This window comes from Camelus ferus, chromosome 1 (assembly GCF_009834535.1).
Source record: "Camelus ferus isolate YT-003-E chromosome 1, BCGSAC_Cfer_1.0, whole genome shotgun sequence".
In the NCBI taxonomy this organism is placed as follows: domain Eukaryota; kingdom Metazoa; phylum Chordata; class Mammalia; order Artiodactyla; family Camelidae; genus Camelus; species Camelus ferus.
This window is the reverse complement of record NC_045696.1, coordinates 2,507,797-2,521,244: the sequence shown is the minus strand read 5'-3', so window position 1 is coordinate 2,521,244 and position 13,448 is coordinate 2,507,797. Positions and strand designations below refer to the sequence as shown.

General features: G+C 59.2%; 1 protein-coding gene across 4 annotated transcripts; it reads right to left on the bottom strand.

Annotated features, from left to right (window-relative positions):
* Positions 1–835: 835 nt before the first annotated feature.
* SIK1 (salt inducible kinase 1) lies at positions 836–12,035 on the bottom strand. 4 transcript variants are annotated; one of them, XM_032497250.1, is made up of 14 exons: positions 11,882–12,034; positions 11,356–11,526; positions 10,780–10,896; positions 8,209–8,272; positions 7,883–8,044; positions 7,625–7,749; positions 7,421–7,544; positions 6,539–6,762; positions 6,161–6,307; positions 5,587–5,709; positions 5,258–5,474; positions 4,445–4,696; positions 3,583–3,817; positions 836–3,101 (listed from the first exon to the last, which is right to left on the bottom strand). In XM_032497250.1, exons 2-14 carry the CDS (start codon positions 11,509–11,511, stop codon positions 2,717–2,719), a joined length of 2,331 nt encoding a protein of 776 aa, XP_032353141.1. In that variant the 5' UTR covers positions 11,512–11,526; positions 11,882–12,034; the 3' UTR covers positions 836–2,716. The 4 variants fall into 4 exon arrangements, with proteins under 4 accessions (XP_032353141.1, XP_032353190.1, XP_032353079.1 ...); XM_032497118.1 differs by having other exon boundaries at positions 2,717–3,101; positions 4,445–4,720; XM_032497299.1 differs by lacking the exon at positions 6,161–6,307 and having other exon boundaries at positions 4,445–4,720; positions 11,882–12,035.
* Positions 12,036–13,448: the final 1,413 nt, after the last annotated feature.

The following is a 13,448-nucleotide window of genomic DNA, read 5'->3' as shown; positions in this document are numbered from 1 at the left end:
GTGGCTGGACCACATTTTGTTTGTCCATCCATCCACCGATGGACACTGGGCTGCTTTGACGACTGGACTATAGTGAATATGCTGCTATGAACACAGGTGCACAGGTATCTGTGTGAGAGCCTGCCTTCAGTTCTTTTGGGTCTTGGCCCAGAAGTGGGATTGCTGGATCATATGGTGACTGGTTAACCTTTTAAGGACCTGCAGTACTGTTTCCCACAGCAGCTGCACCACTGTACTTTCCCACGAGCAAGGCACAGGGTTCCAATTTCTGCATCCTTGCAAACAGTTTATGTTTTTTGTTTTTTTTTTTTTGATAATGACCATCCTGATGGGAGTGAAGATGTTAAAGAAAGTTTTTTACCAAAAAATACTTGGCAGGATTCCGAATGAAGGGAACTCTGTTCTTTTCGGAGCCAAGCCTGCCCTATTGCTAGAAGATGGTGAAGCCAACTCTAAAAGACCAGGAAATAGTTTGGCTGTGAGAGTCTTCCCAAGCCTGGATTTAACACAGGTGGATTCGGAGAACATTCTCAGGGGAGAGGGAAGAGTGAGCGGTGCCCTAGGAGGGGAAGGACCAGCTGAAAACAGACCTGGTGTTAAGACGTCAGTGGATTAGCAGGCCCTGCTGCCTGGGGAGGGGTCTGAGCTCCACTGCCCCCCGCCCACCACCCCTGCCCAGGTCCCGACCACTGAGCGCCCGCTGCTCCTGCCGGGCAAGGGGCTTGTGCCTGTGGCTTAGGGGCTGAACGGGAGCAGGTACCTGACACTCAACGGACCTGGAGGAAGAGGCTGGAAGAAAGGTGCTCTCATGGAGAACAGAGGGGAGGGGTCAAGGTTTCTTCCCCAAACATTTTATTTAAATATTAAATTAAAAAACATACATCCACTAATCATTTGGCATACATTTCTCATGTTAACATAAGAAATAATTCAGTTATGGTAAAAAAAAGAAAAAGAAAAAGAAAATCCCAAACTATGTACATCTTAATCAGACCTCGCAGTGCCTTCGAACAGGCTCCTGCGTTCAGTCTGCAGGACACGCTGCCGAGAAACCTCCAGCACGCGCATTGCACATGCCGGACACAACACGGAACGCGACCAACGGCGAGAGAAATCAGCTGAGAGTAAAGTGCTTGCCACGGTTGAGGCCTTTGATCGACGGCGTTAGAACAGAGATTCATTAAAGGGGGAGGCGGCTGCGGGGTGGACGGTGCCTCCGCGGAGCTGAAGGCCGAGGCCAGGGCCCGAGGCCCCTGTGCACACCCGGCCCACACCTTCCCTGCGAGCGACAGGAGGCTGAGGTGGCTTCTCTGCGGCCGGCGCCACAGAGCGTGCTGTCCCTGGAAAGAGCCACAGAGCAGGGGCGGCAGGGCCGGCAGGAGGAGGGTGGGGGCCTCCCCACCCTGGGGAGCTCGGCAATCTTTGGCTTCTACAGATGCCACCTGCTCGGGCAGCATCACCTCTGCCTAATACTGAGGGTCTCAGGAGCCGAAGGGGTGGAAGGCACCTACCTGGGTTCGGCGGGGGAGGGGCAGATCTTCTTCTCAGACGCTGACCGAGCCACCATCTGAGTCCACCTGCCAGGTGGGCACACCCCACGCCTCCCTCCTCCCAGCCCCACCTCCACGCAGACCAGTGCCAGCGCTTTGTCACGTTACCAGAGGGGACAATTCAAACCAGCAACACAAAAATGTAGTAAAAAATATAAAAAATAAGTAGTGTACGTCTGTCTCCTATTTATACACATGTACAGTATTTGCTTTAAAAAAGGAACAAAGCTTGAATAGCACTGACCTCCCCTCTCATTTCCTAGAACGAAAAGCCCACCAAGCGCAGGCTGGACAAGGTGGGCGTCCCCCAGTCACCACTGGCCTGAGGCCCCTCCTGGCCCCGCCCCACCCCACCGTCACGGAATCGCTGTATTGCACGACACCCTACCCCCCCACCCCCCATCAGTTGTTCTTTTTGGACCCTGATAATGAAATGCATAAAAACTTAATTAGCAGCAGAAGTAAGAGGTGCAGGAGGAAGGAACTTCTCCGGCTTCCTCCAAGGCGCCCTGGGGCCAAGCTTCGTGGTCACCCCACCCACTCAGGCTCTCTCTCCTTTGCAGCCCCCTCCGAAGAATCCTGGAAACCAGCTCCCGAGCGGTTGATAAACTGTCTCTTCCAAATTAAGAAAAAACCATCCTCCAGGTTGTGATTTCAGGGGAGAGAATTCCAAGAACTTGTAGGTTACTGTCTCTTGGGCTGGACGTTAGAGCTTTTCAAACCCCGATACGTAAAGGAGAAAGTTCACAGTTTTCAAGTGAAGCATAAATGTTTCAGAAGTGGAGAACTCTTACCCCAAAACACTACTCATCGACACGCACACACACGCACACGCGACGGGGATGCGCTTACCCGCGTGCACGGACGCGGCTCACACCGGGGGCCCGGGCTGCACGGCCGGCTGTGCCCCGCCGCCCCATCCCGCCCCGTCCTCCTGCCCCAGCAACGCGTCCCTGGATTATTAGTTTTCTTCAGAAAGTTTCCAGTCCCTACTCAGAGTTGCAGTTGCCCAGTGCAAGGAAAACATAAAACAAAAAAACTAAAAAGCCAAAACACCAATCGTATTGCTTGTTTTGCTTCTAGAAACTTATTGGCTTTGAGTCCGGGAACGTCTTCACATCCTCTGAAATTATTGCTTCAGGAAGTCGGCTGGCCCACCAGGGCCCTCACTGCACCAGGACAAACGTGCCCAGCGGGCCCGAGGTCAGGTCCTCCATCTCGCAGTCCCCCTGGGGCAGCCCCGTGGGCTCAAAGCTTGGAGGCAGGACGGCGAAGCACGGCTGGGGGTGCGCGGTGGCGGGGATGGGGGCCGCGGGGCTGCTGATGCGCAGGTGGGCGTCCAGGAGCTGGGCGGCCGACACCACTGGGGAGACGCCAGCCTGGAGCAGGTGGGGCGGCAGCAGGGGGCCTGGCCCCAGCCCCAGCTCCTTCTGCAGTCCAGACACGAGGAGGCCACCGTCACGGGGGGCGAGGACCAGGGGGCTCGGGGGCGGCTGCGGGGCCTGCGGGCAGCTGGGCAGGGCCACCGTGTGGTGCTGTAACTGGAGCAGCCTGGCCAGATGAAAGAACAGGGAGAACAGGTCAGTGCCGCCACCCGCTGCTTCTCCTGCTGCCCAGCCAGGCTCGACCGCTATCAGGTTTCCACCCGCCAGGGCTGGGGGTCCACCCCATGGAACCGCCGGCTGGAGCTGCTCAGAACACGCAATGCTGTGCGTGACTAATCCCCTGAGAATTCCTGACATTTCCACTCCCCACCCCATCTTGCTTTTGGAGCAGCTCAGAGATGCCAGCCAGACGTGACATTCTTACCCGCTGCCCTCTCTGTCCTCCCCAGGGGCTGATGCTCCCCACCTCTGCGACCACCCACAGGGAAGGAAGCTCGCAGACATCCGCCCACCTGGGCAGGATGCTCAGCTGCTTAGTTCAGCTGCTTACGTGGAGAAGGGGGCGCTCAGGGGATAAGGTCCCTGAGAGAACCCCAGGGTATGTGAGCCCTGCCCAGGGCCCCAGGGCTGGTGCCAAGCGGGCGTACCTCTGCTGATGCAGCACCTCCTCCAGCAGGCGCCTGCCCTCCCGGCCGCTGGCCCCGCTGCCCTGCAGGCCCGGGCTCTGTGCGGGCAGCGGGAAGGTGCTCAGGCCGCCCCTGCAGGCCCGGCTGGAGGAGGAGGGCAGGCACACCTGGCGCGCCAGCCCCTTGATCTTGTTCAGCCCCAGAAACCCTTTGGTCCTCCCGTTCTTCCTCAGCTGCTGCCGAAAGGCTTTCAGCCCTGGAGAGAGAAAGTCGACACATAAGCAGACCTGTCCCCCAGCCCGGGCCTCAAGGCCCATCGCTCGCTGGGGCTTCCAGGCAGCAGGGAGGAGATGAGGGGCCGAGCGGCGTGAACGTGGTGGGGCGAGGGGCAGCAAGCTTCTCTACAGGGGCAGAGGTGCCCTCTGGTCGTCCGTCCCGTCGCAGCAGCCCCATGCCCGGGACTGGCTTGGAGCAGCAGCTCCAACCCCGAGGAAGCAAACGTCTGGGCAGACTGTGGCTCCGTCATGGAAGGAGGGACTCAGGAGAGGCCCGGGGGCCGCACAAGCCCAGGAAGCACCAGGAGCACCCAGGCAGCCAGCTGCGGGCTGCCTCTGCCGTGCGCCTCCCTGGCCTGCCCCTCCTCCGGGGCAGGAGCCGCTGCCCCGCAGCCCCACAGCTCCTCGGCGTTCAGGGCCACTGCAGGAGGCCATGAGCTCATCCCAGAAGCCAGGACATCTGGAACTCGAGCAGCACCTCCGGCACTGCCACTCCCCCCAGGCCCAGCCAGAGGAGGACGACGCCGCCTGCCACCAAGGATAAAGCAATGCTGCTCAGGGCACTCTCAGCACCTCCCAGGGAAGGTGGAAGCGGGTGTGAAAGTCACCTTGAGTGAGCGAGGTGTCCGACGCTCTCCGGCCCTCCTGGAAGCTGACGGGAAGCAGGGCGGCTCCTCCCAGCACCCCCTGGGCCTGCAGCACGGGGGTGGCGGACTGGGCCCCCAGGAGCGGTGAGGCCAGTCTGAGCGGCGAGCAGGTGCCCACCAGCCCCTGAGCAGCCAGGTGTCCACTGAGCCCCGCCGGGCTGTCACCTGCTGAGCTGAGACAGCTGTCGGAGCTGGTGCCTTCCGAGGGACTGGCTGCAGAGGGTGAGACAACTATGCCTGCAGAAGGAGCACAGCGACGTGAGGCCCTCCTCCCCAAAGCTAGACGCACCCACCAGCCCCCGACAGTTCACTGCGAGTCCACGCCCAAGGCTCTGGAAGCCAGCTCTGAGCCCTCACACCATGGCGTCTCCTAGGCCCTCAGGTGGCCCGAGGTCTGCTGACAGGGATAGACAACTGTGCCCTGCCCACCTCCACCCACAGGGAGAAAGCCTGTGGTGGCCAGAGGCTACCAGAGGCCACTGGGCCTCGACAGCCAGCCCCACAGGGGCTTAGCTGCAGCTGACTCGTGGAACCTGGACCCGGGACAGAGGGATGTGGGCTGAGGACCTGCCCTCCTGGCACCTGAGGGCAGCTAAACCCCAGGCTGTCCCCACCACTGAAGGATCACCTGTGACATCCAAGTGTGGTCCACATGGCCTCGACCATTCCATACACAGAAAATTCAGAGAACTGTCATCCAGAGAGGCTGCCCGTCACAGCCCCGACCCTCAGCCCGCCCACCAGGCCATGCTCCCAGCCAACGGGGACACTTACATGGAGGGGCACAAGGGGAGAAGCAGGCGGAGACCTCGGCCAGCGTGTGCCTCCGGCCTGTGCTGCTGGGAGGGGGTTTCTGTGCCTCCTGCTCCTCCTCCAGGCCCTGGCCCTGCCTGACCTCCTCGCTGATGGTCGTGTCCAGCAGGCTGCTCGGGGAGACTGAGCGATGCCGGAACACCCCGTTGCAGTTGGCATCCGTGGGGAAGAGCAAGGGCTGCGAGGGACAGACACAGACCAATGACCCCGGGTGCTCCGTGAGACCCTGCGTGGGCAGGGGTGGGGACATCACCACCACTGGAACCGGACAAGCCCCACCACAGACGCACCTGCAGTGAGCTGTGGAGGTCACAGTCCATTTCGGCCTGCAGGACAGACTGTCCCAAGGCCTGGGGCTGGGGGCACAGCAGGGAGGAGCGGAACGCATCCCCGGGGAAGCCATCTTGAGGCACCTAGGGGCCAGCAGAGAAGACAGAGGCCGTGAGGGAGGCGGCTCAGGGAACAACACGAGCAGCCTCACGAGCGAGACCTGCTGGCTTAGCGACATCGGCCACCAGTGGGCGGCTCAGGACTCGTCTCTGACACCTGGCTGCACAGGTGACTGGGAGGGGCTGAGAGGCTGCACCAGGAGCAGTTAAGGAACAAGGGGGCGCCAGGTGACCCCCAGCAGAGCGGCCAGCAGCCTGTCTTCACCTGCAGCCCCTGGACTGCAGCTCACCCAGGACCACCCCGACGCCCCCGCAGTGCCTAACAGGTGGGGAGCATTGACCTGGGGGCAGGGGGCTCAGCCCACATCCCCTCCCAGGTGTGTCTGAACAGAGGAGTCCTAACTCGGGGGCACGGTCCAAGGCAGGGATGGGGTGGAGGGACGGGGGTGGGGTACAGAAGACGCCCCTCCCTCACCTCAAAACCGCTGAGGTCTGTGCTCCGGGGCCTGTGCTGCCGGGCAGGGCCAGAGCGGGTGGGCGGGGCGAGCCGGTACTCCTTCAGCCGCTCGAGCAGGAGGTAATAAATGGCAGCAAAGTGGTTGTAGCTGCTGTTCTGCAGTGACTGAGGGCAGAGACCCGGGTCAGAGTGGGGCTGGCAGAGGACAGGCAGGCTCCCTGACGAGACCGTCCCCTGGGGTTATTCTGGGGTGGCCGAGAATACCCTCCAGCGTGGACAAGCTGCCCTTAAATTAGCCGCGCTCCCGTTTCAACCCGCCTGGCGGGTGCCTGCTCTCCCCGGCCAGCCACCCCTGGGAAGGGGCGCCTCCCCCGACAGCGGGGCTGCGGCGCTCACCTCCACGGTCCTCTGCCGGTCGACGCCAAGGGTCTGCATGATGCCCAGCGCCTGCTCGTCGTAGTCACCCAGGCTGGAGCTGTAGCTGAGCAAGGAGAAGGCGAGGCAGGTCTGCTGCAGCAGCGAGGGCTCGGCCTGCATCCACCTGTGCTGCCGGATCTGCGCGATGGTGATGCGCTTGGCGGGGTCCACCACCAGCATGCGGCGGATCAGCGTCTCACAGTCTGGGGGGCAAGGGAGGTGCCCTGAGTCCTGCACAGGCCGCCTGCATGCACAGTCCTGACACCCACCCGGCTCCCCTGCACACAGCGAGTGGACAAGTGACCGTCCTAGAGAACACTGAGGCCAGGAGCAGTGGCCTGTGTGGTCAGCTCAGATCTGCTGCCATGGAGAGCCACCAACTGAGGGATCAGGTCCCTGAGGGACACAGTCCTTCTAACATCCACCAGACAGAACCACCTGGAACCCCATCCTGCTGTGACCACGGGTGTCAGTGAGCAGCACTCAAACACCTCTCAGAGTGGAAGAGGAAAGCACTGGAGTGCAGAGGGCGAGACCCAAAGGACGAGGCTGTGCCAAGTGCTAGCCTGGGCGGGGACCTCAGAGACGGAGCTCCCAGCCGGCTCTGGGGGCAGCGGCCGCCCTAGAGGCAGAGCCCCAAGAAAGCAGCCAGCGGGTTGGGTTCTCTCCCACGCAGCAAGTAAACACCCCACGGAAACGCAGGGCGGGCTCCTGGGCCGACAGCAGACTCAGAAGACGGTCAAGCAGGCACTTCAGGAAACGCATTCCTCCTCCTCCCTACAGACTGCCATCCACGTTGCCCGCCGCCCCGCCGCAGCCTGGCGGCCGCGCCTACCGGGAAGAGGCTGGGCGCCCACCTACCTCGGGACATGAAGAAGGGGATGCGGAACCGGCCCTCCAGGACCCGCTGCCGCAGCGCTGGCAGGCTGGGCCCGTCAAAGGGCAGAGACCCGCAGACCAGGACATACAGGACGACACCCAGGCTCTGCAGAGGACAGACGGCACTCAGTGCCCGCGCCCCCGCGCCGGGCCCGCACCCCCTCCCCTGCACAGCCGGGCTCCTACCCAGACGTCGAGCTGGGGGCCTTCGTACTCCTTGCCCTCGAAGACCTCCGGGGCTGCGTACGGGGGGCTCCCACACCACGTCGACAGAGGCTCTCCCGACTTGTAGAAATTCCCAAATCCGAAATCTGAGAGACAACAAGACAGGCGGTGAGGTGCGAACGGCAGGGCCACAGCGCTTTCAGAGGACTGAGCCAAAAAAAAGCAAGCGCGCGGGCCGCCCTCCCCGCACGCCCTGGCCCGCGGCGGGCGGCACCCGACCTGCCAGCTTGACGTCCATGTTGCCGTCCAGCAGCAGGTTCTCGGTCTTGAGGTCCCGGTGCACGATGTGGAGGCTGTGGCAGTGCTCCACGGCAGACAGCACCTGCCAGAACTTCTTCCGGGCCTCACTCTCGCTCAGGTGCCCATTGGACGTCAAGTAATCTGAGGGCACAAAGCGAAGCTGCAGCCCCCAAACCCGAAAGCCCAGCTACGGCCGGGGGCACGGCAGCGGGCGCGGGGAGGCCCCAGCGCTGCAGGGGCAGCTCCGGGCGAGGCAGCCCAGACACTGAACACTTCAACAGACATTCAAACCCAGTGCGGCTTACCAAACATTTCTCCGTTTTTTGCGAATTCAGTGACAATGTAAAGCATGTCCTTCGTTTCCATAACCTAAAAAAAAAGGCCTCACGTTTAACCACAGAAAAAGGAAAAACATTGATGACATAACTAATCTACCTGAACCCCGGACATTGTTAACTTCTCCAGAGCGAGCCCGTTTGTTATTTTAAAAAAGGAAAGGAAAGAAATACTTCAGCGATAAAGAAACAAAGGGGATTCCTATTCAGAAAAAACCTTTTTGAAAATCAGAGGTGAGTTCCTCTCTAACCTGTGCATCCTGCTAAACCTCTGCTCTCAAAAATGTCTACATGTCCTGGAGCTCGCCCATATCTTTGTTTTTTAAAGGTGATGACTTTTTATTTCCTATGTTGTATTTTTAATACCTCACTTTGCCTCGCCCCCAAGTGAAGACTGTGGAGGCTACAGAAGTAAAACAGATCATGGGAGTTCAGCGAGGGCTTTCTTCTAGAAGCCTGGCAGGGAGCAAAGCATCCAAGCCAACGGCCAACACGCGCTGAATAATAGATAACAAATTCGCCTTCCCTCCTGCGTTATTGACCTGATCCATTAGGCTGCGGGAAGCCGGCTCTGCCAGGTAAGCTACGAAACACTGCTCTTTGTCCAGCAGACTCTGCGGCTGGGTCGACAGCAATGCCAATGTCAAATACCCCTTACAGGTTCATTCACAGATAGAGAATTTGATTCCACAGTGAGAAAAAAAAGAATTTTTTGTAAGAGTTTAGAACATAACTAATTAAGAAACAAAGTCAAATTCAAATCTTCGGCACTGAAAGGAGTAAAACAAACTCATGTCTGTGTATTTTTAAATATTTCACAGGAAAACAGACAGACAGAATACATCCCTACAGAAAAAGATCTCTTCAGGTTTCAAAATATAGTTATTCCTTTAAAAAGGCACTTGAAAGACAACTGCTTTGAGCCATAAATCTAACAGTAAGAGGGACCACCATCAGTTTAGCGGCAGTCTTAACTGTCCCTGCTCTCCACGTGTGTGGCAGAGAGACGCGTAAGTTTATCCCTTTGTTTGATGTAAAAAAGAGATGGAGAGAGAATTAGGAGTCAACGTGTTTTAAGTTTTGTTTTAAGTTTTAGGGAAAAAAAAAAAAAAACCTCCAAGGGAAGAGCTGAAGCGCCGCACCGAGGTTCTGGGGCCCGGGCCAGCTGGGTGAGCATCAGGCGCGCCAAAACCGGAGCCATGACAATCGCTGCTATACCCGCTGAACCCTGTCCCCACACAGTCAAAGCAGCTCACAGAGCAAGGAGAAATCCACCCCCAGAAAGACCTTTAACACTGATCCCATGGCATCTGGCTGGCTAGGCTGCTCCTGCCCTGGGCCAGCAGGGGACAGGAAGGGCGGGAAGGCACGGGCTCATTCCCGGCCCCCCCACGCCCCCCAGCAAAGTCAGAGACAGGCCTCGGCCCACTGCTGCGGAAACAGGCCAGGCACATTTCTCCGGCACTGACATCAGTGACCGTGGAGGAAACATCTTATCTCGGCCTTACGACTCACTCAGAAATGACAACAGAAACCAAACACGAGCTGGCCCGCACGTGACGTGAGCCCTGCACTTACTGACGCCGAGTAAACTGTCGTCCAGGGAACACAAGCCCCGGGATGACTCCTGCCTTCACTGCAGCTGAGAGCAAGAGCCCTGCCTCCACGCGGGAATTACGGGTGACACTCCTCTCTCCTACCACCCTGTGCACCTCGCCTTGGCCCCCACACACCCCCTCCCACACGCATCTCGGAGCCACAGGGTCTCGTGAGGAAACAGTACCCAGCAACTGGGTGAAATGTTAGGCATTTGCAAAGAACTTAACTCTTCTGCAAGCAGAGCTGTTCATTTTGCAGAAGTGGTCAGTGAAGTAAAAGATTGTTGTGCTGTCCTGATTAAATCAGCACTTAGTTTCCAAAGATACAATTCATTAGTTTCAACAAGGGAATAAAAATTAAGTCACAAAGCAAACCAACAGTTGGGCGGGGTGAGGCGCGTTCTTAACATGGTTAGGTGGCAAGCTCCTTGCTCTCACCACGACACAGGTATTTCATCTCTCCATTTTTGACAGAAGAGTTGAAACAGGACAGACAAAAGTACACTGCTGCCCTTGCAAAGATAAGTTTATGAAAACTGGTAAGAGCAGCTGGTTTTAAAGTTCAATAATTATCTGCAAAGGCGGAAGTATCTACTTTCACTCAAATTCGTCCTTCCACACTAGATGGCTGACCTATGGCAACACAGAGATTTGGTTGTTTTCATAGTAAATTTAACAATTGACCTCCACGCATTTAAAGCTGGAACGACTAATAATACTAAATAAAAATTTAATGAAGCAAATCTAGATTATGATCCAAAAGCAAGAAGATAATTGCACAGCTCACAAAAATCAATCTCTTTACCAGATACAATTAACCCCCTGACTCTCATGTACACCCAAAGAGAGAGACAACCTTCAGCAACTGTAGACTTAAGCTGCTGAAAATTAAGAAATGATACACTGGCCAGAAGTAACAGTGGAAGGCAAACTTGATCCTTACCTGATAAAGCTTTATGATGTGAGGGTGATTCAGAAGCTTCATGATCTGAACCTCACGATATATCTTCTCCAAATTGCTTGAATCTAATCGTGTTTTGTCGATTATTTTTATTGCAACCTACAAATGTTTTAAAGGAAAAGCACATTTTGTTTAAAAAAAACCCTCTCACTTATGCTAGTTACACCTTTCATTTTTTTGCAGGTTAATTTCTAAAACACTTTATGTCCCCAAAGGTCACAAAAAGTTAGGGAGAAAAATAACCAAAATAAGCACTAATATTACTGAAAAAGGCAAAGTTAAATAAATGTCTTAAGTCTTTGCAGGCTCCCTTCACAGGGTTCCAGCTCTGGACACCAGAGCACCGCACTCCAACGTTACCTGGTCATTATCCTCTTTGCTGACCCCCAACATTTGTAAAAATTATGCATAATCATAATACAAAGCATTTTTTACCCCTTTACCAAACTAAAAACTGTCAGCGTTTAGACCTTAGTACGACAGACCCCCCACAGGCAGGGGTCCCACCGGCTTCCCCCACTGGGAGGTCCACCCCGGGGGTCCCGCCACCAGACGCACCTGGGTTTTGGTGACTCGATGCCGGGCCAGCTTGACTACCGCGAAATTGCCCTTGCCCAGGGTCCGCTCGATGTCGTAAAAGCCCACCCGGAGGGGCTTGTGCTGGCCGTGGCCCGAGCCCGCGGGGGCCGCGCTCAACTCGGACATGATCACCATGGCTCCTGGCCGCACCTGCGGGCCGGGGAGCGCGCTCAGGGCCGGGCCGGGCCAACCCGCCCCCACCGGCGATCTGCTCCGCTGCGACCCCCGATCCCTGCGGCCCCGCGGGGCCTGCACCCCGCTCCACGCCCGCCTCGCGGGGTCGGCTGCCCTCCGGCTCCCGGTCCCCAGCCCCACGGGGCGCGCTGACCCGCCGACCGAAGGCCGCTCGACCCCGAACCTCGGGCGCCCGCCCCACAACAAAGGGGAGCCCGGCGGCGGCGCCCGGCCCGCGACCCCCGCGCGCGCACCTGCGGGGCCGCCAAGCCCGCAGCTCCGAGCCCCGCGGCCGCCCGCCGCCCGATCGCCCGGCCGCGCCGCGCCTCACCTCCGCCGCCCTCTGAGCGCCGAGGCTGGAACGCCGCTCGCCCCGCGGGCCCCGCCGCCCGCTCGGCCGCTCGCGCTGCCCGGCCCCCAGCTGCTCAGCCGCCCGCCGCCCGGGCCGCGCCGCATGTCAGTTCTGAGCCCCGCGCCGCGCTCTCCTGCCGCACGCGCCGCCCGCCCCGCCCGCGGCCCCGCCCCGGCCCGCCCCCAGACACGCCTACACACGCGGCTCCGCCCACGGAGGCCCCGCCCACGCCGCCGCCGCCGCCGGATTGATACATCCCCATTGACGTCGTTTTGACGCCAGAGCGACGCGCGGCCGAGTGCCAGGCGGAGGGAGAGCGGGAGATCGGGCCGTTGCCAAGAGACTGGCGGCTCTGACGCGCGAGCTGATGAGGCCGTCGCCATGGCGACCGCGAGGCGGTGACGTCAGGGGCGCCGGCAGCCCGAGGCCCGCCCGCCGGCGCCCGCGTTCCCGCCGGCGCGCGCCCCCTACCGGACGCCGCGGGCGCTGCGGACGACTTAACCCTTGCGTCCCCGGGCACGGGCTTCCCTCCTGCAGGCGCGCATGGCTGCCTTGGCGCGTGTTCGCCTCTTCCCGCACCCTCCCAACAGGCTTGGTTGTAGCGCGGTTCCGAAACCCGCAGAAGTGCAGCGCAGCTGCGGCTGCGTTCTTTTTGGAGGGTCCCCATTATCAAGGTCCTGGTCTCATGCAGTTTCCGTCTGCCTTGGAGCCTCTTTTAGGGGAGTATCAGGTGGGGCTCCGGAGCCCTCATAGACTCGCAGAACAGGGCCATGCGGGGTGCAGGTGACCGCAAGCCAGCTCCCCCGTCCCAGAGAGGAGCCGCCAACCACCAGGGACCCTCCGAGAGTACGGCACTGCGCATGTCGAGGACCTGGGCAGACCACCTTTGATCACTCGTGCTCTGTACGAATCTCAGTTGTCTAGTAAGTTAGGTACGTAAACACAGGTAGCCTGGTCAGCACCTGTGTAACCTGCCCCCCGCCCCGCGTCAGAGGGGCGTGGGGGCTGCGCAGCTGCTGCGAGCCCCCACGGCTGGGCGGGCTGTTTCCTCTGCCCTCGCATCCTTGCGTTGCCCCACCCAAGGTGGGCCGACAGAGCGGTCCGGCCCGCGCTGCCCATTCTCCATCAGGCCTGAAGGTCGGGAGCCAGCTGATGTCTGGAAGCAGTTCTGAGCCCTTTTTAAGGGAACCCACTTTAATGAAGGAACCCAGAAGGATGGAGAGAGGGAAAAAGGCCCAGTGGGCTGATTTCTGGAATGGCTGGAGGTCTAGGTGGAAATGACGTCCACTCACTGAGGTCCTCTGGGACGAGAGTTTTGGGAGACCCAGTTAACAACACCTCAAGAAAGGTCCTTTGACTAGGGTCCGTTCAGATGCTCTCTATGCAGACAACGAAAGGGCTCTGTCCCTTGGAGGGGTGGTCGGCCCCTTCCCAGAGGGCCAACAGGCGGTATCAGCAGTGGGCGAGGACATCACCCCCTGGCGAGACTGGACCCTGCAGGTACGGTGGCCTGGGTAATTTGTCTGCCGCCTGGCTTTCCCCAGAG

Excerpts from the sequence above, each read along its gene's own strand:
- SIK1 (XM_032497118.1), bottom strand. The coding sequence starts at position 11,511 with ATGGTGATCATGTCCGAGTTGAGCGCGGCCCCCGCGGGCTCGGGCCAC. Across the intron at positions 6,308-6,538 it reads ACCGGCAGAGGACCGTGGAG|TCACTGCAGAACAGCAGCTA; the intron begins GTGAGCGCCGCA and ends CTCTGCCCTCAG. Across the intron at positions 3,102-3,582 it reads GAGGTGCTGCATCAGCAGAG|GCTGCTCCAGTTACAGCACC; the intron begins GTACGCCCGCTT and ends TCATCTGGCCAG.